Source organism: Phlebotomus papatasi, chromosome 2 (assembly GCF_024763615.1).
Source record: "Phlebotomus papatasi isolate M1 chromosome 2, Ppap_2.1, whole genome shotgun sequence".
NCBI classification, from domain to species: Eukaryota; Metazoa; Arthropoda; class Insecta; order Diptera; family Psychodidae; genus Phlebotomus; species Phlebotomus papatasi.
In genome coordinates this window covers 38,759,625-38,784,862 of record NC_077223.1, presented here as the reverse complement: position 1 = coordinate 38,784,862, position 25,238 = coordinate 38,759,625, and the positions used below count along the sequence as shown (strand labels likewise).

Genomic DNA, 25,238 nt, shown 5'->3' with positions numbered 1-25,238 from the left:
GGCCGGCCGGCCAGACGGCCGGCCGGCCGGCCGGGAACGTAACTTAGCCCCCCATATATTCGTGATCAGGAAGTGGCGAAACACATTTTGGCCAAGTTTGAGCGCAATCGGAGGACATGAAATTTTGTTAGGATTATAGTAGGTGAGATTGTTAAGAATCTCACCTAATAACATTCCGGAAATTTTAATTTTACCCTGCAGTATTGATCCAAAATCGGTGTAAATATCACCCTTTTTAGGTGTATTGGGGGTTAAAGTTACCCTTGTTCGTGTTAATTATACCCTTAAAAATGTGTAAAATTAACATTAAAAAATGTTGATATATTTTTACACCTAAAAAGTGTTAAAGTTATGAGGAAAAAATGTTAATCGCACCCTCTTTTTTTCTCAGTTTTCCAAGATAAATAAAACAGAGGCTTAAATTTTTTTCCATAGATAACTTCCATAGACTTTCTTCGATGTTGTACGTTTCGTAGAATTCGAACAAGGAATTTATAAAATAAAAAATATCAAAATTTTTAGCCCTATTTTTGAAATATTTTCCTTGAAGAATATATCAATTATTACCTACTTAGGGGAAAAGCTCATAATTTTGTCCAGTTTCTTATTTTGGACACTTTGAGGATAACATTGGACACTAAAAATAAATTGATTAAAATGATGAATTTTTATTCCAATATTTGATGAATAATGAATTCTATCTAAATATTTGTTCTTTTTGGAAGATTTTAACACTAAATACGTTAAAATTTGAATATGATTTGAGTTGAAATTGCTTTGTTGAAAATTCAGTGTGAGCAATTGCTTACGAGAAATATGACAGAACTTCGTGGCTTACTTCAGTCTTATTTAGTTTTGGTGAAGTACTAACAAAGTTTGTTCGCTGTTTTTGAGTGATATTATTGGATATTCATTGAATATTGTGTTGATTCACGTTAGTGGTGATTTGTACATTTGACCTGAAGTGAGATTTGCCTTGTGAATTATATTTTTCGTGTGAAAAATGGGAAATTTTTTAAGACATTCACCAGTGAGGTGATGATTCTTATTTTGGACAGATGTTTTTCTCACGAAATTTCGTAAAATTTTAGCTTTTGTGATGACTAGGTTGGACAAATGCCTGGAGAAACAAAGGAGCATCATCTCTACGAAAGAGATGTAGCGAGAAATGCCTTGAAAGGCTCCCGGAAAGGTCAGGGAATGAGCGAATCCGCACGTACTTGGAGTACCGAAGTCAACTCACTTTAATGAATGATATGGAAAGTTTCCGGGCTTCTGTGACATTCTACGTTTCCCTTACATGAACAGGAAGAGGACTTGGTAAGATTGGTTCATCAAATGAAGAACAATGGGCATCCTATTGAGGCGGATTAGCTGTCCAAATTTACAGCCAAGTTAGCCAAATTAATAAACAAGTTGTCCAAAATAAGAGCCACGGTCACCTCTACTTATCAATTCATTTTTAAACGTATTAAAACTAATTTTAATAAAAATAAGACGATAAATAGCTTGCTAAGTTTCTAAACAACCCTTCTGAAAAGAGAGTAACAAGAAATGTCAATTAGTATAGAAAATATCGCACTTCAAACTTGGAACTTCGATGCTTATAAGCAGACTGTCCAAAATTATGAGCACTTCCCCTATTATTCAAAATTTATGAACTGATAATTATTTCCTAAATGATTTGGATTCTTTGAATACGAGGCCGCGATCTATTTTAAAATTTTACAAAGATTCTTCTCTCAAGAAATCTTTTTATTAAGAACGACCACTTGGGGTAAAAAGTAACAAAAGCTATGGAGCAAGAAGTAACAAAAGTCGAAACAATTTATGATGTCTCACAAGGGAAGTACTCGAGTCATCAAATTAGTATAAATCTGGGGCTTTGCTCAACTACGCAGAAAGGCATCAAATTAAACGTGGTATATTCAAAAAGTACGAAATCGGGTTAACTTTTTTTTTTAAATTCCCCAAAGTTGAAAATGACACCTTATGGCCTCTACACATTGGGAGCAATTTTTGTCAAAAATTGCTTTTTTGAAGGAAATTCCCTGCAGCGTTGTAGGGGAAAACGTCAAATTTCTGTCAAAAACGCAATTTTTGACGAAAATTCCTCCCAATGTGTAGACGCCTTTACGCAGCACATAATAAAGAAAATTCGAATGAGACTGCATGTAGCGGTGGCTCAGCGGTACAGCGTAGGACATTTAACGGGAGTGCCACGGGTTCGATCCCTGGCTCCGTCCGTTTTTGTTTTTTTTTTTTTTTTTTTCAATAAAAAATTCTATTCTTTATTAAGTAGTATTATTGTAGTGTAAATTGCTTATAGTGCCGAATGAAAATCCTCAACAAATTTTTAAAAGCGATGAAAGTGCATCGTATAATTTATCGAATTATCAATTTGCTAGGTATAAGAATAAAAATAACTGTATTTACAGCTATCTGAGGATCGTTGTAAATATTATTTATAGTTTTTATTGAAATTTTATAAAAGATTAGAAAGGTCGAAGACCCAAACCAATTTTTTTTGGAAAAATCATTTGGAAACCATTAGAAAGACCGTGGGACTATTAGGAATTAGATCATGAAATATTCGATTTATTTGCAAAATTCTTTGCAAAAAGAATTGTCAAACAATTGATCAATTTTGCCAGGCATGAGATAAAATCGTATTGATATTGCATTCATTCGGTAGAAGGTAAGGGGGTAGTTTCGCGCATTCATTTCTTTTGAAAATTAGATTTTTTAAGATAGCTAACATAGAACCTATTCTATTCAGATAGTTAATATTCCAAGGTGACTAATAGGATATAAAAACTTCAATATGTCTTATATTAATTTCATAAACGTTATGAAAGAAAAAACAGTTGTGTGAAACTACCCCAACCACCCTCAAATTACGCAGAGGAAACTTTTGGTTATTCATGAATACATCCTCATTGGATTTTCCCCGAAAACTTCCTCATCTTGTTTTTCATGCAATCAAATGAATAAAATACACTCCAAAGAGTAGATTTTCCAAAATCCATTTAACTCACAGAAATAAAACCAGAAAATAAACATGAAAATACACTTTAGTGATAAATTGATAAAGGAAATGACATTGTGTCCAAAATAATTATCCACCAGTTGGATTTACAATCCCATCACAAGAACCTGACTCTTTAAGTTGAAAACTTTAATGAAAAATTCACCTCAACATTAAAGCTCTTCCTTTTTTTTCTCCAATAAAAAATTCACACAAACACACACATACACACACGAAACATGGGACTTTCCCTGAGAAAATCGATAGTATAGTACCTTCAGAAAAGCCCCAGGTATCGGGAAAAATCCCCCAACTCTGCTCAGAAAAATGGTCCATCGACCAACAAAACAAACATCTTGGGTTTCACGTGAGTAACAAACCCTCCAGGAGAGAGAGTAGATGTGCTCATCAGATGAGAATTGTGTGGAAAATTGCAGGGAAAGCGCGATCAAAGAAATTTTCTCTCTCTCTCCCTATCTCTCAATATTGAGAAAGAAGGAGTAACAAAAAAAAGTCTGAGAGAGAGTAAGAGAGGAAAGTATTAATAGATGAGATATGGGTTTTTTTTTGGAGGGGGTTGCAAGAAAACTCGGTGACGTCAAAGGGGGAGTTTATGAGTGTCAATTGAGCATTACTGACAGTTGGTAGCAGGCTCTCTCTTACTTAAGAACTTGTCTATCATGGACCCCCCCCCCCTCACAAGTAAATCTGACTGCTGTAACGTAAAATAGATGAACCAGGATTTAAAGCAAATAAACCTCTTTCGCTTTTCTTTTACACAACAGATAGAAATGCCGCTTCCGAAAAATCTGTGGGATTTTCGTGATAATTTGCAAACTATTCGACATTATTAATAACAACCAGTCAAAGTTTACATTGTGATTAAGTCTATGCGGTATCTTAAACTCTTTCTCACTCTCTCTCTCTCTTCCTCTGCCTTTGAGCTTGTGTTGGGGAGTGTGATCCAAGGAGTTGGGGCTATTTTTGGTACATCGAATGCCACGAGAGATATTCACATGGGATTCTTACAAGAAATCCACAGCTAATGAGACTGATTAATTAAATCCATAAAAGGATTGGCGTATCCTTTGAAAAACAAATGAATGAATTCTATTAAACTTTTGAGATTTTGGTTCATTTCAGGATCCAAAACGATGCCAAATAATTAAAATGTCATTCTATGAAACACGGATTACACATAATTGCGTTAAGTTGGAAAATAAGAAAATCTTCCGAAATTTGCCCAATATGTTTTTACTGTTCGAAGTTCGAATTCTATAGAGCACAATATTATAATCCCTTGATTTTTGCCCCCTAAAATTTTCAACCCCCCCCCCCCTCCGCGGACTAGTTTTCTCAACATATCTTCACGTTTTAGACGATTTCTGAGATAATGTCGTCACGCTGTTTATCCGTAACCTTCGGGAGATCGGCCTACGCATCATTAACATGCCCCTCATTTTGCCCCCACCCTCCCATCCCCCTGCAAAACAATGTTTTTTGAGATTTCTCGAATAAACGTCGTAGTTGAATGATTCCTAATAATGGTTTTTCAAGGTCAAAAATTTAAAAGGCTCTAGAAAACGTATTTCTCAACAGAATGGGGTCATGTTTGGGTTCGTTGGAAAGGTCTTGGAATTTCTAAAAAGCCTGAACTGGGTCCAATCAATTAATAACCGGTTATGAACCGATAACTATTTTTTGTCCGAAAATGAATTTTATTACTCCTATTCTTACCATCCACAAATAGATCTTGAAAAATTCGAAAATCAATTTGAAAAGCCAAAAAAGAGACATTCCTACTTCTTGATATTTTCACTAGGTGGCTGAAGTACATCCTGTTCGAATTTCGAAGTGCTCAAGTGTCGATATGTGACGGTCTTCACATTGTTGTGAGGAAAAAAACAGAATAACGACGATTATTGTTCTTGTCATAATGCAATCACTCCATAATCACTGAGTAACTCTTTTGCCAGCTTTTTAGTGTGATATTTGATAAATATTCCCCACCTTGTTCGAAAATTTAGAATGAAGATTCGAAATTGAATTTGAATACTTCGAACATAAACGAGTTTTTGTGCAAATAGAGTTTCATTTACCTTTTATCCAAGACACTATTGGAGAATCAAAATCTACTTGTGTTTACACCCATTCTTTCCGTACAGAAGTAGATCTTGGAAAATTCGAAAATCTATTTGAAGATCCAAAAAAGAGACTTTCTTACTTCTTAACACTTTCGCAAGGTGGCGGAAGTAACATCCTGTTCGAATTTCGAAGTGCTCAAGTGTCAAAATGTGACGGTCTTCACATTTTTGTGAGGAAAAAAACTGAACAACAACGATTACTGAGGCCCAATTTTTGAAACTCTCACTCGCACCCGCGAGCTCTTTAGTGGCCGAGAGAAATCCACTCGCACACCCCGTAGATTTAAATCCTTCTGTAACGACTTCTTTATAACATAAAGTACTCGTTGCACGTACTCAAGAATTTCCGGGGTGTGCGAGTCAATATCTCTCGGCCACTAAAGAGCTCGCGGGTGCGAGTGAGAGTTTCAAAAATTAGCACTCTGTTCTTGTCCCATTATGCAATCACCCCATAATCACTGAGTAACTCTTTTGCCAGCTTTTTAGTGTGATATTTGATAAATTTTCCCCACCTTGTTCGAAAATTTAGTATGAGAATTCGAAATGGAATTTGAATTCTTCGAACGTCAACGACTTTTTGTGCAAATAGAGTTCCATTTACCTTTCATCCAAGACACTATTGGAGAATCAAAATCTACTTGTGATCGAGCACATTGGGGCGATCTTTTGAGTAATTTATAAATCGGTTCAAATCGGTTGTGAACCGGAAAATAGTAAATATTGCCAAAGTTCCTTGAAGATAAAATATCTAAGTCACGTATATTCGATCATTTCGCAAAACATGGGACGCTTTACCATCCCTCCATTTGGCATAATTTACTGAAGTTCCTCAAAACAAATTGTCAATAAAAAATGTTTGTAATAGCCTCTACACACTACACTGAGAGAAATCCGAAAAAGTTAAAACAACATTCCGAAAATGTTAATGTTACCCTGCAGTATTAATCCAAAATCGGTGTAAATATTACCCTTTTTAGGTGTATTGGGGGTTAAAGTTACCTTTTTCATGTTAATTTTACCCTTAAAAAGGTGTAAAATTAACATTAAAAATGTTGATATATTTTTACACCTAAAAAGTGTTAAAATTATGAGGAAAAAAAGTTAATCGCACCCTCTTTTTTCTCAGTGTAAAGACATTTATGTCCATATTGAAGAGTTTTTCCTACACAAAAGTAGGCAATTTCCTTCAATATGGACATAAATTTTTCTAGTGTGTTGAGACCATAAGGGTAATGGAAGAACTTTTGACCACCTTAAGCTTTTATAAATTGGAAGATTTTAAAATACTTGACGAATTAAATAAAAATATAGTACAGAGATAATTTGAAGCACTGTTTCAAAGCGAATTATCTTAATTGTCTTATTATTTTTCATAATTGAGGATTTTTCGTGGGATTTACAAGATTATTTGTCTATAAATTTAATATGAATCTACAGATGGATAGAAAACACTGGATTTCAAACAGTTCGACGGGTAAACCTTTTTATATTTCGGATAACACTACACTCCGTAAGGCCAAATTTGGGAGTCTACTACAACTCCGGGATAAAGCTTTTTGATTGAATTTAAATCTTTAAATTAGTCTATAAAAGCTGATTCATATTTCCAAATTTACTGAAAACTTTAAGGTATCAAATTTATTTAGGTTTAATGAAAAACGCAACAAACTTTATACTAAAATGAAGCTGAAATGAAAATGTCAAACTTTTGTAAGTTTGAAATTTTAAAACAATAAAATTGAAGTATCATTGGTCTTAAACTCTTTCTTATCTTTTAGGACTTTGAGTACCCAAAGAAGAATATAGATGATTCTGGGAAAAACAATATATTTGATTGTTCGAACCGGTAAAAATTCTATTTTTTGTAGAGGCTTCATGAATTGCTAAGATATTATTTATCAAAAAATTGTGAAATTGGGGGCTTGCTGTATAATGCTACAGTCCGAAAGAGATATCTCCAGGATTTTTTTTAATTTAACAACTGAATTATTTAAATTAAATTAAAGCTTAAAACTTTCTTTATCTCAAAATTGAAGGGAACAATATACAAAATATTCCATATTAATGTTTATGGATCTGGCTCATCTTTCAGATCAGGAAAATTGTATAAAATCAAAGTTCACACCTTTTTCTATCTCAAACGTTTTTCAAATGTCTATCCCACTCCTTTCCACTCTTCACCTTATTTTGAACATAACAACAAATAAAATTCTTTTTAAATAAATTTTGAGTGCGAAAGAGCAAGATAGATATAATACAAAACATTTGAGACGGAAAAGGAATGTGAATTTTGATTTCACAAAATTTTCCTGATCTAAAAAATGTTCCGGAAAATAAAATTTCACTCCTAATGCACACCTTTATAATTTATTGAAATTCAATCGATTGCAATTTAGATTTCAAATGTCATTCTGTCAAATGAAAATCAAACTTGAAATTGGATAATGAAATTTCACTTTTGATTTGGCAGAAAAGGGCAGTTATGCCACCGGCACATCTTTTAAATCTGTAAAATTTCATAAAATCAAAATTCGCATACCTTTCTCTCTCAAAAGATTTGCATAAGTCTATCCTATTCTTTTGAACTCGAAATGGTCTAAACTAAATTTAATTTGGTGTGATGTTCAAAAGTAGAAGAAGAGTGCAAAAAAGTACGTTAGACATAATGCTAAACTTTTAAGAGAGATAGAGATGTGAATTTCGATTTTATGACATTTTCCGTATCTAAAAGGTGTGCCGGAGCCATTTAATAATCAGATTTCAGTTTGAAAGAGTAAATAGAAGGTAAAATTTCAATAGATTAAAATTCACTAAATTGAAAGTGTGTGCCAGCGCCATTAAAATTAGAATTTGACAGTTTTAAAACAATAAAGAAGAATTATGTTCAAAGTTCATGGATGTTAGATACAGTAGAGTCTCGCTATAGGCCATCGCTCTATAGTCCACAATTTATCGACCGTTGATTTCAAAACACTGATTTTAAGTTAGGTTATGTTTTTTAGTATGCGATATGCATAATTATTTTAATATTTTTGGCAAACTTTATTGAGTAGTTGTGATAATTGTGATCCACAATAAAGAGAGCAAGGACAAGTACCACAATCGCAAAGAAAGTGGAAGCTGTCGAGCAATTTCAATAATAAAAGTCGTTGAAAATTTAAAAAAAAATGACATGGACTATAGTGCGACCCAAGTGTCAAATTTGAAACTAAATATGGACTATAGCGAGACTCTACTGTATGTTTAATCATAAATTCCCAAAAAAAATTGACATTTTAAGAAGAAAGATCTTGAACGACAAACTGAAGTTCTAGCTTTAATTTAAATTTAAAGTTTGTTTTTAAAATTTGAATCTCAAAAATTAAATACAGTTTTGTACCAAATAAATATCGCTCCTTGGAAATTACAAGGGGCCAACTCATTTTCGGCCATTTTTCAGGAGACAGCATGACAGATTCAACTTTGTGTAAATAAGTATCTCAATTTAATGACTGAACAAAAACAATTTATTTCTTTTCTATTTGTATGAGCACTAATATAAACATCGAAACTTTTATATTTTTACCTTTCAAAATAGGTTTTTTAATAAGTTAGCTCATTGTCATTCTAAAATCTAAATGATGTGCAAATTTTGCTGAAATTAGAATGACAAGGGTTCAACTTGCTTGAGTTAGTCCCCTTGTTTCACAAAAATTTGAACGATTAATATATTTTGTGCCCCTTTACTTCAAACAAAATTATGAAAGTAATCAAAAAGATTAAAATTTTGAAAAAGTTTTCTAATAACGAAATTTAATGATTTATATCATCTGAAAATTTATTAAATTGTCTTTCTAAGTGCATTAGAATCTCAAAATCGAAAAAAAGTAAGTTGACTTCTTGTATAATTTCCAAAGAGCGATATATTATAATTTTTTGATTTCAGGCTTCGCACATACTCTGGCTTGGAACATTTCATTTTTTCCCATGTTCCTTCAATGAATCTAACCTATTTTTTCAGGAAATATGTGACTTAAGGCATTGCTATTAGATCAGATCTATTAAAGGAATATTATGGAAAAAATATGAAGTGTTCGAAGCCAACTTCTGTGCAAAGCCTGAAATTATTCCCCTACACCGATTTATTAATTTTAACTGCTCGAACTCCAAGACATTTTAACATTTTAACTGCTTCATCCAATCGGTGATGGATCGGAAAATAACGGTAATAGATTTATTTTGAAAATACTGTTTTTCGGGTTCGCGGAAACCTCGTATTTTACATTTCGTATTTTACATCTTCGTATTGCACATTTCGTATTGCGGAAACTTCGTATTTCAGCACATTTCGTATTTTACCATTTCGTATTTCACATTTCGTCTTTCATACATTTTGTACAAAAATTGAACATTTCGTCTGCCATACATTTCATACAAGCATATCAACCAATAAAATAATAGAATTGTAGTTTTATAAGGTCAAGGGCGCTATGCGCCTCGGGTCTAAGTTTGAAGTCGAACATCATGCTTTTTAATTATTCATTTATTTAAAATTTTTATGTAAATTTCCAACTGCTTCAGCAAATATTTCAAATTTTACCACCAAGTCTGAGAAATATTGGTAAATGTTTACAATATGCTCTTAAAACCCATTTGAGCCTTTTATTCATAACTTTATCAAGACATTAGATGGAGATTTTATAAAAGGGAAACGTGACCATTAAAATGGATTTTATAATAATTCCTTAAGTTTTTTTTGTAGATATATCTTGTGTAGCCGCGCTTTTGCCCTGAAAGATTCTTTATGGAGACCAAAGCTTTTCGCGGCCAATTGCCCAGCACCGCCCAGGCTCTGTGCCTCCATCCGATCTCTTCCAGGCCATGTTACCGACTGACTGACAGTTATCTCTTGTCTTATCTCCTGTTATCCTGTTAACTAAGGCCAAGCTCACAGACGATGAGCAACCGAACCAGTAAAAGGCCTTGCTTGGAGCGGGAGGCGGGAAATATGAAGTTGCTGCGAACAGGGAAGGGATAGCCGAGCCATTGCCCTTAATTCGGGCCTACCCCAGCAACGAAAGTTCCCTGTTTGAACACCATTCAGCAAACGCGTTCGGAACAGGGTTCGCTTCAATGTAAATCCTTACGGTGTGGGAAAAAACGAACGCGGTTGAAGCAATAGTTCTCCTTGGTGGCCACCACTTTCTGAACATTTGGCAGGCCGTGACCGTCGGGAAATGTCGAACAGGGAACTCTTTCGTTGCTGGGCCGCTCAGACCTTGCCGATTAAGGCTAAAATAGTTCCTAAACCAGGGCGTTAATTAATGGCTCAATGCTGGGTCCCCTTACCCTGTGTCAGACGTGTCGTTTTTATTTATTTTTTTTATTTTATATTCTTTTTATTTCTTTCGTTTTGTTTTTCTATATTTTTGTTTCCGTGCCTTTGTTTTTTTTTCATATCTGAATGTGGAATACGACGAAGTTGAAAGAAAATAAAATTCGTAAATTTTACTTTATATAGAAAAATTTTATTGCTAAGATAGTGAAAACTGAAAATTTTGAGAAATTCCGCGCAAAAATTTAATTATAGATCGGTTCGAATAGTCGTTTACGACTACTTTAATGCAATTTTCGACAGCCGCATACTTTTTCTTGTACGGATTTCATTAAAAAAAATGTTTGGCAAAAAAACGTAATATATAAATAGGCTGCAGTTTTATGTGATAAAAAATAGACATTTTTAAGTGTTAGAGAAACTTTCCTCCTGGTAGCGAAATTGAGCTCGGCCATTGCCGCTCTGAATAAGGATAGGGAAGTGAGCGTGTATGACAGCCTGCTGATGATAGCTGCGTTAGTATGCAACTTTGAGAATGCTCAGCTGTTTGCATGCGAAATGCTCCCACATTTTCTTAGTTTTTCGATAATTTCTTAAGTTTTGGTGAAAAAATAACATTCAAATGTGGAGGTAAAATCCACTTTTGCCCGCCGTGTAGGCAGAACTGGGGCTTGCTCTCACTTGCTCGCAACCCCTCTTCGCTTGTTCCCGAAACTAATCTGACTGAATGGGCAGTAAGATAACTCCTTTCTCGAACTTTTGGAGAGAATGTCTTCTTCTCTCGCTGTCTAGTGATCGACTAACCAACGACTCCTCGGAGTCGTTGGACTAACACTGAGGGTGAGCGAGGATCGAACCGAGCAAGCGGCGCTAGCCGGCGATGGTAACATTACGAAACGGAAGAATGCCACAAGCGGGAGATTTGAAGCTTTAGGTATCGGGGGGGGGGGGGGGGGGACTACCACACAAATTCCTTAAAACAAGTAATTTTTTAACATATAGTGATGAAAAACTAGTGAAAACAGTCCAAGAAATGATTAAAATCGCTAAAAGAACGAAACATAACCTAAATTTTGAAATGTCAAATGGACTCCGATATTTTGCTTCGAAAATGGGGCCTAAGTTATTAAATGGGGCTTCGAAATTGGTAAAACTTGGTTCTGTGATTCATGTCCAATTAGTCTTCAGTGATTTTTGCTCGAAATCTAGTCAATTTTTAATAGTTTTAACGAAATCAAAATACACGGTGTCAAAGGACGAAATGTTCACTTGGACTACCTCCATCTCATATCCAATAATAATAATACAGAGTGGCAATGGCTCGGCTATCCCTTCCCTGTTCGCAGCAACTTCATATTTCCCGCCTCCCGCTCCAAGCAAGGCCTTTTACTGGTTCGGTTGCTCATCGTCTGTGAGCTTGGCCTTAGTTAACAGGATAACAGGAGATAAGACAAGAGATAACTGTCAGTCAGTCGGTAACATGGCCTGGAAGAGATCGGATGGAGGCACAGAGCCTGGGCGGTGCTGGGCAATTGGCCGCGAAAAGCTTTGGTCTCCATAAAGAATCTTTCAGGGCAAAAGCCCGGCTACACAAGATATATCTACAAAAAAAACTTAAGGAATTATTATAAAATCCATTTTAATGGTCACGTTTCCCTTTTATAAAATCTCCATCTAATGTCTTGATAAAGTTATGAATAAAAGGCTCAAATGGGTTTTAAGAGCATATTGTAATCATTTACCAATATTTCTCAGACTTGGTGGTAAAATTTGAAATATTTGCTGAAGCAGTTGGAAATTTACATAAAAATTTTAAATAAATGAATAATTAAAAAGCATGATGATCGACTTCAAACTTAGACCCGAGGCGCATAGCGCCCTTGACCTTATAAAACTACAATTCTATTATTTTATTGGTTGATATGCTTGTATGAAATGTATGGCAGACGAAATGTTCAATTTTTGTACAAAATGTATGAAAGACGAAATGTGAAATACGAAATGGTAAAATACGAAATGTGCTGAAATACGAAGTTTCCGCAATACGAAATGTGCAATACGAAGATGTAAAATACGAAATGTAAAATACGAGGTTTCCCAATCCCGTTTTTCGCACTTTTTCAGTCTTTTGACCCATATAAATTCCAAACGGTAAGAAATATCAACTTCCGGTCTTCGATGACCCCTCCTCAAATGACATTATCTCAAACCCAACCTCTTTATTTTTCACCCCATCCCTTTCATACGTTCTCTATTCCCTAAAAATAGACCAAAAATTAGGTTTGTCTAATTTTGCAAAAAATTGGCACTGGCGATTTCGTTCATTTTTGGAAATGTTTTGGAAGTAATCCAGCTGAACATTTCGTACTTAGACACCTATCACCGGAAAAATCGCCATCTTGAATTATTCAAGATTCAAATGCCGACTTTTCACCCGATTTGATCAATCAATTAATTAATAAAAAGATTAATGACTTTGAAACCCTTTTCTTCAACTTCAAGATGGTTTTGAGGATATATTTTAAGTGTGTTGTAGCCCGTTTCCGTTATTTATTGATTATTTATTTTTTAAGTTATTGAGAGTTTGATCCTTTTTAGGTTTTTGATTGGACAGGATATCGATCAAAATAGGCCTAAGGCCTAAGACCTGAGAAAGTGATTTAAGGGGGAGGGGGGTGAACAAAAAAATAGTTTTGAGGTGATTTATAGACAAATTTAATTCGACAATAATTTTATATGCACCAGGAAAATTTGCGAAAAGGAATGTAAGGCAGAACTCCTTCTCAGGAGTTCGAGCAGCTCGCAAAGCCTCGGACGCTTTGCTACCTATTTTAATATTTGGCCAATTATTTGCAGACTGAAATACTGTATTATTATTAAAAAATAAATAATAAAAATAAAAAGTATTCGGTGTTTTTGTTGTTTACGATGGCGAATTTGAAAATGGCACATAAGATTTTTCTTACACTGAGAAAAAACGGGGATGCGATTAACTATTCTTCCTCTTAACTTTAACACTTTGTAGGTGTAAAAATATATCAACATTTTTTAATGTTAATTTTACACTTTTTTAAGGGTAAAATTAACAGGAAAAAGGGTAACTTTAACCCCCAATACACCTAAAAAGGGTAATATTTACACCGATTTCGGATCAATACTGCAGGGTAAAATTTACATTTCCGGAATGTTATTTTAACTTTTTCGGATTTGTCTCAGTGTACAGTACAAAATGTATCAAATTTACCATGATTCTCTAATTTTATAAAAAAAATCAATTAATAAAATAAAAACTCTCGAAAGCTTAATTATTCTGAATCCTGGGTATTCTCTAAAAGATCTGAGGCAACAAAAGGCTATTTTTAAACAGAAAATGACTATTTTTGAGGCAGAAAATATGCAAATATCACATCAAATTTCATTCCAATTCCATCCCAATCTGCCGTGCCCAACTAGAGAATCACATTCTGTGCAAACTTACAAAGATTACCGAGTGATTTGTGAATAAGATGAGAATTTGGACATGAAAGTGGCATATTTTGTGGAGATTACTTGGACAATTTTGATCTGAGTGGTCAAAACGTCCTCCCAGGCGGAAGATTGTGAGGGAATTCCTCCAAGAAATTGTCCAAATGACCAGACTTTTACAAGGCTCCCGGAAAGACAATGTGTGAGAGATGAATTAATCAACGCTAAGTGGTTGCCCACGAAAGTGACTTCTTGGAGATGGTGAGGCTGAGGGCGAGCCACGAAGGTGAGCTTCGTGGCAGAGAATTGACGACAAAAGGTGAAAATTTTGTGAAAACACCTGCAGTATCTCACCTGAGGCTCCGGAAATGCCCAAAAAACTACCACTATTCCCTATGAATGCTATTGCTGTTTGTCCCAGTGAATATTCAGGGGAAATTTGAGACTTTTTAACAGAGAAATTGAACTAGATATTGATGGAGAAATAAAAAAATTTTCTCTTCGCATTTCTCACCCAACAATTTCTTCGGACGCCAGACACCCCAAACTTCACGCACACATCCCAATTTTCAGCACTTTTCTGACCTGTAGACACTTTCTTGTGTTTCAAGACACACCTCAATAGCTTCCTGAGACATCTGACAACATTTTCTCTAGCTTCCGGATAGTCAAAAACCCCCGGAGAAGTATGTGAAAATCCAATGAAGTTTTTTTTTTCTCTCACAAGGGCCAACTGCGATTTGTCGCCATTGGCCACTCACTCCCTGTTACGATTTCTCACCTCCAAACAAACCCCTCAGTTAGCACTTTCTCATCAATTTTCCACCAATTTTTCACTCACTGCCCATTATACACTAGCTGTAGATAAATTTTGGCTATATATTTACCCATTTAGGTTGGTTTTTGGGCGTTTAATCCTTCACTTTTGCACTTTTGTCGGCCACCAGCGAAAATTGCAAATGGCGGAACTCCACAGAGAATGACGTCTCTGCAGCAACTTCACACCGCTCATGGAGCCATCTGACAGAACTCACAGCATAAACCCTCCAACAGTTGAGAAAGTAAACATTTGACTGGCTTCCATTAATTTTGAAAATCAAAAGAAATAACGAACACCTCCAAAATCTCTTTCACAAGAATAAGATAAATTTATTTTTCGACTGAATATATTTGTAAAACATGTAATAAAATAAATATTAGTAAAGAGAACACTCTGCGTAATTTTTAATTCTGGCTTTGATTTGAGAAAAAATCCAAAAGGCTTCTTGTAGTGCGTTGTTCCAATTTTTTGTTTTGTTTTATTTACGAATAAACTGTCTTCTCCACCCATTCTTCCATTGAGAATGTTGCCATATTCGTGCCATCAACGTCCCTCTCCTTGAAGATATCAATCATCGTCTTAATCTTCACGGCACACATTATAAAGTCATCGAAGGCAATCTTCCCATCTCGACTGCCATACCGATGAGCCAGAGCATTGAGTATCCGATTGTTCAATTGATACCCAGCCGAATTGAGAGCCTGTCGCAACTCAAATGCCCCCAATTTTCCTGATCCATCTTGATCATAGAGCTTAAACACGGCTTTCCATTTGGCAATATCATTGAGCAGTGTCTTGAATTCCTCAAAGCCCAACTTTCCCGACTGATCAACATCCAGCATCGCCACCATCGATCGACAGACGTCTTTGGAGAAGCCCCCATAGTCCATCACTGAAAACAAAATCCATCCACATCCCGTCAACTTAAATAAATCCAAAGTAATTAATTGAAAAGCCCTGATAAAGCAGACTTCTCTCAGAAATATTTACATTGCAAAACACTTTTGGAAGTTGAAAGCTTAAAAAAAGCACAAGGAAGCATGGAAGTGAACATTTGGAACATTTTTACACTTGGAATCATTGTTTTTTTCTTTACAGAATAATGTGGAATAACTCTTGTGCGAGACGGCAGTGATGACAAATTACCCTAAAAACAATAAAATTCGTCAATAACAATTTTATTATCAAAAACTTTGTAGAAATATTTCGTAGTACCAAGTCTGAGAAAAATTTGATATTTATATGTAAAACTAGAGGGCGTTGAGGCTGCCAAATTAAAAAAAAAGTACTAACCAGGAAAATTTAGCAGTCTAGAATCAGCCCAAACAACATTGAGAGTTTTCGATTAAGGACAGAAGACCTTTGCATCAACTTCCTTTTCCTGATCCTTTATTTGAAACATTTCACGGGCTAATATTCTTGAGAATTAGGGATCAGCTTGACCCTATTTGGGCTTTCTTAAGTCAGGCTATCAACCTGTCAAATAATTTCGTCAGATATCTTTAAGATTTCTGCGGAAAATATCTACACCTCTGCAGAAAATCTGCCGAGAAATCTGTAGATATTCCTACGAATTTTATTTGGGCTTGGGACAAAATTCGTCAGAAATTTTTGCAAATTTTCTGACGAATCCTGGAGCATACTCTGACGAATTTCTGTAGATATTTTGCCGATTTTCTGTAGATTTTTATCTAAATTCCAAACTTTCCAGACGGCTGTGTCTGAAAAGATGGAATATTTTTCACTGAAGTTTAGAAAATTCAATAGAGTGATTCTTATTGATATCACAGTGTTTGTATAAAATGAAGAATTCTGCAACGCCGTGTTATAAGTAGAGAATAGTGAAGTGAAAACTTTAAACAGCATAACTTTTACAGTTTCTTGATAAATCAACAATATTTTTGTTGAGACAATGGAGATTATGCAGATTTTCGGCTGAAATTCTGCCGAGAATCTGTAGATTTTCGGAAGAATTTCTGCCGAAAATTACAGAATTTCTCTAAATGTACTAGAATATACCGTTACAATTCAAAAAACCTCCGAGTAAAATCGGCAGGTAGAGCAATGATTTGGCGGGAATTGCTCCTTGTATTGGCATTAAACGCTTTAAATATACAGTATCTCTCTCTCAATCGGGAATATGGAGCAAAATGTCATCCGGTTTATCGATAGATTTGAGCGTCAAAGCCTAAATTCCACAAAAAGCGCTCAATTATAAAGAATCACGATAAAATAGGAAGAACTACAGCGAATTTGAGCAAATTAGCTTCATAAAATTAAACGTGAAAATTGTCAGCAAAATTTTTCACTCGATTGAAAAAGAACCGATTGAGTCAGAGTCTACTGTAGTATCAAGTGCGGTAATCCGGGCGTTTCGCTATGTGGATCGTTACGACTACGCTAATTAGATAAAAACTACTTAAAATAATATTTTTATCCATTAAATAAGTGAGTGTAATCAACTCATTTCAAATGTTAAATGAAATAATCCAATAAAAATCTTAAAAAATGTAATAAAAAAAAATATTTTCTCGTTTTAATATGCTTAAAAATTGAGTGATCCAAATAAAAACTAATTTGAGCCAATTAGCGAAGAGACGATCCACTTAGTGAACTTAGTGAACTAAAACTATTCCATATTCAGAAGAACACCTTTTTGATAAACTTTTCTTGTTAATTTGACAAACCTTTTTTTAGTGTAGAAAATTGTAGTATTTTGTGACAGATTTCTTTACGCTCTCATTCATCAAATTCGGTCAAACAGAACCGAAGATATGGCATCTATGACATTATCATGAACTTTACTCCCGATATTTCCGGATCTATTGCAACCACAGCCAACCCACGCCGCCACTTTTTGAAAATCATAGCCTAGACTAGAACAATCTAAAATTTGATCAAAATGCACAAATGACGTTTTTTGAGAAAAATGAGTTAACGAAACTTTAAGGCCTCTACACATTGGCAGCAATTTTCGTCAAAAATTGTTCTTTTGAAGGAAATATCCTGCACTGCTGTAGATGGAAACCTCAAATTTTCGTCAAAAATACCATTTTTGACGAAAATTGCTCCCAATGTGTAGATACCTTTAGACAAAAATTTAGGTGAAAAACTTAATTAGATCCAAAGATAGAGGCTGGTCAATTTTTCAACATTGACCTCTTACAGATCGGATCAGGAATGGTCGAGGCACTTAAATTTTCTTTTGTTTAATAAATATAAAATGCAGCTATAATATACTAAAATATCAGCTCGATCCTTGCCACAGAGTAAGAGCTACAGTAGACTCTCGCAAATTCGGCTCTTTTAAGATCGGGCTACTTTTTAATTCAGGCAGCGGTTACATTTGAAAAAAGTTTGTTGTCATTTTTCAAGTTTGATTATGATTATCAAATGAATCAAATATGCTCAAATTTTGCATGGTTTGTCTTAGTTTTGATGTGATTTTGCATTATTGAGGGATTTTCATGCAATTTACGATATATATCAGTGTGTAAACTCAATATCTATATGCACACGTCGCCCGAATTTCTGTCTCATTCGGCTGACATTTCGGTCCTATATGCCCGAATTTGAGAGAGTCTACTGTAATTAACTTATAAAATTGGAAAATCTTCTTTTTAATTATAGATTCTATTCGAGTAATTTGAAAATAACCTGAATATTATTTTAAAAATTATCGCTTTCATAGACAATTTACAAACTTTATTTCACTTGAAAATTGAATATATTTTTGAAGGTTATGTTCAGCATAACCTCACATTCAGTAACTCTTAGCTAATTGTCTCTACACAATGGAGAAATTTATATCCATATTGATGTAAATTTCCTACGCTTGTGTAAGAAAAACTCTAAAAAAATTTCTCTAGTGTGTAGAGGCCATAAAAATCATTATTTAGCAAAAAAGTATTTTAAAATTTAAGGTTACGTATAACCTAAACATAGAAAGAAAGTTATTTCATAACAAGAAATTTCTATGTGCAATATTACATGCAAATTTTCTTCTATAAATCAGAAATCTATAACTTTTTCAAAAATTAAACAAATTTTTCTGAAAACACACATTATAAAATAATTTAAAAAAAAAATAGAAAAGCTTGAAATAAGAGACTTAAGACTTGGCAGCTTAAGGTCCTTGACACACTTACAACTTAAGCCGAGAGACGGCTTAGTGGAAAATGGTGCAAATGTAGATTAAACATTGTTTCCAATATAATTACGCTAAGGCGTCTCTCGGCTAATCCTCAGGTCTGTCAAGACCCTAAGACTCTTGCCCCAAAAAATGTTTTGAACTTTAAGGTTATGTTTAAAATAAACTAAAATTTTACGAATTAACTTTTTACCTTGCCTTTTACCAAAAAAAAAAAAAAAAAAAAACAGAGAGAGAGCGAATTTAAAAATGATTCAGAACAATTTGGAGGTTAGCTTTCATTTCTTCGAGAAAACAACTTTTGAGGTTAGAATTTTTTAAATGTCTACCTCTTACACAGTTTTTAAAGTGAAATTTAGGGCAAGCACTTAATCAGTCTGTCAAATCACAAAAGTTTGATTTAAAAGTACGTTTAAGAATCTTAACCTAAATCCCAAATATCCTGATTTTTGAGGTTATGTACAAAAAACCATAAGAAAAAATCTTGAAACAAGATCTCAATTTTAAAATTTTGAATATACTTTTAGAACATTTAGGGTAATTTATCATCACTACCTTTTAAAAAACAAACATAATGCTGTACAAAACAACGGTGTAGAAATATAAAAGTATTTTACGTTCAGTATTATTTTTGTAGGTGTATAAAGATCAAAATCACGCAGCTAAAATAAAATGAAGGAATTCAATAAATCCACTGAAAAATTATTGTAAGAAAAAAATAAACCAAAACTGTGAGAATTAAATCGCGATGTTTTTTTTTTTTTTCAAAAATAAGAAAAAATTTCTCATAAATTAGGTCACAAGAACTAGAAGAATCCTCACCACTTGAGCTGGGAGCCACCATCACGACGCCCTCGCCACCTCCAGGATCATTGTTGGCACCAAAGGCCTGGCCAATGGCATTATCTTTGCACAGGGCGCCGCACAGAAGCCCCAGGAGTCCGCCGTCGTTCTCTCCACCTCCTCCTCCTCCACCACCACCTCCGCTTGGGGCCCCCAGCTGGGTCGCCCCATTCGCAGACACTTTGCACAAATCTAACATTGGGAGACGTCTTAAGCCAATTCTCTCTAACTTTTCCCCACAAAAACACATCCCTCAATTTTTTTTTAAAAAATCTTTCGCAGAAGAATAATTAATCAGAAAAAAATCGTAATTCAATGAAAAGTGATGTGTCAATGGTATTTTAGCTGCTGAAATTGATATCATCCTCTCAATCTCATGTACAGGGAAGTTCAACAAACAAACAAAAAAACAAAACTACAGGGTGGAAATGGGACACAAATTGCAAATTCAAACTAATTATTCACATTCCATGCTTTCAATTTTTTTTAAATTTTTTTAGAAGTTATTTCCATTAATTTCAGTTCAGATTTAGTGGATTTAAATCATAATTTATGAATTTTGGAAAGAGATGCAGATTGTTAATCTAACCCCAATGCATGTGTTAAATCTACCCTTCTAATATGTTAAATAAAAATATTTTCCATTCAAAGAAAGTTAGAAATATTTAAAAGGTTTAATTATTGTAGAATTTACATCAGAATTTTAGAGGAATGTTATTCTTAATAAAAATAAATTATTTAAATTAGCCTTCAAACTGATTCGCATTTTTTAATTCAAAAATATTCATTTTAAAATAGCAAATGTCTTTAACCCTCGAAGTTAACACATCATTAATTAAAGAATGAGGGTAAATTCAATGCAAAATTAAGATTTTTGCATTGATTTTAGTCTCGGAATTATTGTGGTGTGTTAAAACGCAGTAAACTTCACAAAAACAACTAAATAACTGAAACGGTAATCTCAAACTTTTTTAGATTGTCTTATGATGCAGTCTTAAACTAAAAAAAATACTAAAAATAAACTTCTGGGCGGACTCATAATTATTATGAACCGTCATTATCTCTTTAAGTTGGAATTGGAAATCGTTAATTCTGAGAGAGATGTGGAACTCCTATAGAATTAATTTGCCCTTTGAAATTTAGGGCAGTGCGGGACAGAATTAATCAACAAATAGTGTTTGCGTATAATTTGAGAAATAAAAATATTTGAATCAGAATGATAAGTATTTCAATGAATAAAGATCGAAATGTTTATACTGTATAAATATCTAGAGATTTACTCAATTTTCTTTCTAAGACAAACTATAACATCCCATTGTCAAATTCTGCCCCGGTTCCTCCTATATCCTTACAAAAGAATAAGGATATTTTTCATCGAAGCGCTTGGATGAAAGTGATTAAGAATTATCACTTTAGTAAGTTAATTGATATACATAAACTATTTTAATTAGAGATACTTTGAAAGTTTCAGAGACCCTTTCAACACTGAGAAAAAAAGGTTCGATTAACTTTTTTTTTCCTCATAACTTTAACACTTTTTAGGTGTAAAAATATATCAACTTTTTTTAATGTTAATTTTACACCTCTGTAAGGGTGAAATTAACATGAAAAAGGGTAACTTTAACTCCCAATACACATGAAAAGGGTAATATTTACACAGATTTTGGATCAATACTGCAGAGTAAAATTAACATTTCTGGAATGTTATTTTAACTTTTTCGGATTTATCTCAGTGTAGGAAATTAATATTTAAACGTATACTTCGGGAGAGAAAGCCGTAGAGAAATAACCAAACAGAACACTGCCAAGGACGGACTAGTAGCGTTATACTTAGATATATCGCACGTTTTTTATTACAATGCAATGGCGTATGTCGGATTTCAGCATTTTTCAGGAGACGGCTTCAAAAACTAAATTTTATTATATTTTGATTTTTTTTCAAATAAACTTTCAAAATTGCTAGTATGTGATTCTACTGAACTGTCCATATATGTACAAGTCGAAATGTCCGACATTTATTGATCAAAAATATTATTATAAAAAAAAATAAAAATGGACCGTCACTTTTACACTAAATGTGACAAAATTGCCAAAAAATCCGCCACTGTAATACTAAAAATTCAGACAGGAATTTTTACATACGTCTCTTGTTTAGCTTTTTTAACAGAATTATTTTTCTTGCACTTAAGCAGTATCTCTTTGCTGCTTGACTACGAAGTATGTTAAATTAATTTTAAAAATCATAGATCCTTAAAAGTCAAATACAAAAAGTTGTGTAATTTATTTATACTTCATTTTATTTTTTGATGAATTCATTTCATTTTTTCAGATCTCGTAGCTTTTCTAAACAAAGTTTTTTTTAATTAAGATTTTGATAAAATATGTGATACTTCTTTGGAATGAGATTTCCTTGACACAAAGAAATAAGAACACGTTTCATTCATTTTTATTTAGTAATCCCATTTTTTTAATGATTAAGCACAATAAATCATAATATTATTCACAAAATCTTGCGACTTTTCTCTGTAAACCAAATAACTACACGCACAAATGAGGTTATGTTGTCACTATAATAAATGTCAAAAAATGTACGCCGTTTAGTGATACAGTGACGTAGGATTCATCATCAGTGGAATAGTGGCGTATAATTCCACGAAAAACGCCATTGTAACACTAAATACAGCCCCAACAATGTACTTAAAAATTGTACTGGGACATGAATCCATTAATAAATAAATAAATAAATAAAGGCCTCCAGGTAAATAATCATACGCCACTTGTACACTACTTTTATTTTGCAGGTTTCACAAATACTTGAAATTATTAAAAATATTTATAACAAAGTTGTTGAGATTATTACATACAATGAATATTTAATAAATTTCCTATTAAAAAACAATAATAACTCAAAATCGACAAAAACCGAGATACGCCGTTGTAATAATAAACGTGCGATATATACATCAAAAGTGGAGACAGCCAAATCCTGAACGCCAAAATCCCGAACGCCAAAATCCCGAATGTTCAAAATCCTGAAAATCATGAAATTATTATATATGGAGGAAAATGTTTAGAATAATTTTCCAAGACACAGAAGATTTCCCTTTGCCTTCAACAAGCGCGGATGCAATCGTGGGAGTAGCTATGACAGTTTTTAAGAATTCGGGATTTTGTCTTTCGGTATTTTAGCTTTAGGGATTTTGACCGGGACCGCCGAGGCCCCTCACTCACAAGTACTTTCGCATAATTTGCCGTTTACCTGTTCACAACCGATTTATTGAACCGATTGAATCACTCAAAAGATCGCCCAAAAAATAGCTTACATATACCGCTCTTTCGGTAGAATTCGAGCAGTAAGGTAAAGTGCCCTCGAGTCGACCAGTTCCTCAACTCGACCGGTGGTCAATATTTAAATGTTTTAATGGTGAATTTCTATAAAATTGTCACTAATTCGTATTTATTTATGGAATAATTGACCTATTAATGTTAGATCATACGCCAAATATTAGTGCAAATATAAATAAATTGAATAAATAACTCTACCGGTCGAATTGAGGAACCAGTTGACTTGAAGGTACTTTACCTCAAAACGAAAACTCACAAAAATTCGAATAAAAATATCTTTCCAAAATTATATTTGTTTTATATTGCTCGAACTCAAAGACAGAGCAGATAATCCACTCTTTTTCAACTTGTGATACGGATAGGGGTGAAACGGTAATAGATATCGTCTTCCGGTTTTCGGCGACCCCCCACCCATAAATTAACATTATCTAGCACAATCTCCCTCCAAAACCATGTTTTTTTAAGTTTATTTTGAAAACGGTTCATAGAATTATTTTCATTTTCGAATATATTTTTGAGGTAGTCAAGGTGAATATTTCGTCCTTAGACACCTATGTTCAAAAAACATTGGTTAAACTACTTTGGAGGGCCTATTTTTCAATCGATTTGCCTTTGGATTTTTTTTTGGCAAATCTTGAAATTTCCAACCCGGCTGCATTGGACTTAGTCGGTAATGAATCGATCATCTACCCGTAAATGATTTACTCTTCTCGAATTTATTTTTTTATTTATTCGTATGCTTGTTACTTATGCTAAAATATTCAAAAATGTGCTTTTCTTAAGCATTTTTTTTTATTATTGAATGCTTGTTTTTAAATTTATGAATCAATTTAATCGGTAGTACACCGATATGCACCCAAAAAGTATGTAAAAAGATAATACACGAAGAGCTCTTCCTCGTGAATTCGAGCACTCCGCAAAGCTAAGATGCGTTGCCATATCTTTTTTTATACTGTGGTTAATATTTGAAAGCCCTTTTTTAATGGAGAATCTTTTTGTACACTCAAGTCGTTATCACTCAGAAAAGGATCGACATGAACCTTTAGAAACCCAGATGATTCCCTATTTTCACAAAACCGATGAAAATGTCGTGAGTCGTGAGTGATTCAATATTTGACCGCATCTCGAGAGAAAACGGTAATAGATATCGACTTGAGCTTTTTGGAAAACTTCGAATATTCACCGAATTTCGATTCTCGATCGAACTTATCCAAGTCCTGCTACTTTTAGAACCTTTTGCAAAACATTTATCGCAATATCTCAACTGTACGCAATGAATTATAAGTTATATAGCGCTCATCACATCACAATATGTAAGTTTACTGGGTTCAAATCCCCTTTCGAATGTAGATCAACACGAACTTTTTGTCAAGAATCACATTTTAAGCTTGACAAAATTTAAAGCGGCTTATATAAAAAAAATTGCTAAATTAGCTAATTTTTCAAATAGACTTGTCAGAATATAAGTCGAAAAACTCAATTTTTTACTAAAATCGTGTTATTCGCATATTGGATACTTCTTTATACACTGAGAGAAATCCGAAAAAGTTAAAATAACATTCCAGAAATGTTAACTTTACCCTGCAGTATTGATCCGAAATCGGTGTAAATATTACCCTTTTTAGGTGTATTAGGGGTTAAAGTTACCCTTTTTCATGTTAATTTTACCAGTAAAAAGATGTAAAATTAACATTAAAAAATGTTGATATATTTTTATATTTAAAAAGTGTTAAAGTTAGTAGGAAAAAAAGTTAATCGCACCCTCTTTTTTTTCTTAGTGTACCCTCTACCTTCACTGTGAATATTATACTTGGAAGTTATTTTTTTTTTTTTTTCAAAGTTAAAGAGATTTTAAATCTCAAAAATCATATACTCTTCATGTAAAATCTCAGCTTCAAATCCTGCGAGTTATTCGTTTATTATTCTGAGCGATCGAAATGATCTTATTCATTTAAAATTGTGAACCGGTAAACATAAAATTATTTATAGCTGATTTTAGGGTATAGCTTTTAAGCTATGAGTTCCAGTATTCTAAAATTTAAACGATTATATTTTGTTTCAATTCAGAAAACGTTATTTTTTTTTATTTCATGTGATTCCTTCATTTTTAAAATTAAATCCTAAAATCA

The 25,238-nt window shown here is 33.6% G+C and overlaps 1 protein-coding gene and 1 long non-coding RNA gene across 13 annotated transcripts in view; both read right to left on the bottom strand.

Moving 5' to 3' along the window:
• Window positions 1–14,953, bottom strand: part of LOC129804151 (uncharacterized) — a 36,114-nt gene extending 21,161 nt beyond the window's left edge. The window contains exon 1 of one of the 2 annotated variants that reach the window (XR_008751937.1): window positions 14,466–14,953. This is a non-coding gene — a long non-coding RNA (uncharacterized LOC129804151). The remainder of the gene's footprint in view (window positions 1–14,465) is intronic. The other variant, XR_008751936.1, reaches the window with a different exon arrangement.
• A 146-nt stretch (window positions 14,954–15,099) lies between these two features.
• Window positions 15,100–25,238, bottom strand: part of LOC129804090 (calpain-B-like) — a 34,935-nt gene continuing 24,796 nt past the window's right edge. For 6 of the 11 annotated variants that reach the window (XM_055851143.1, XM_055851142.1, XM_055851146.1 and 3 more), the window contains 2 exons: window positions 19,744–19,956; window positions 15,100–15,663 (listed from right to left, as the gene is read on the bottom strand). In XM_055851143.1, the coding sequence (XP_055707118.1) occupies window positions 15,254–15,663; window positions 19,744–19,956 (623 nt within the window). In that variant the 3' untranslated portion in view covers window positions 15,100–15,253. The remainder of the gene's footprint in view (window positions 15,664–19,743; window positions 19,957–25,238) is intronic. The other 5 variants (XM_055851145.1, XM_055851144.1, XM_055851151.1 and 2 more) reach the window with 1 other exon arrangement.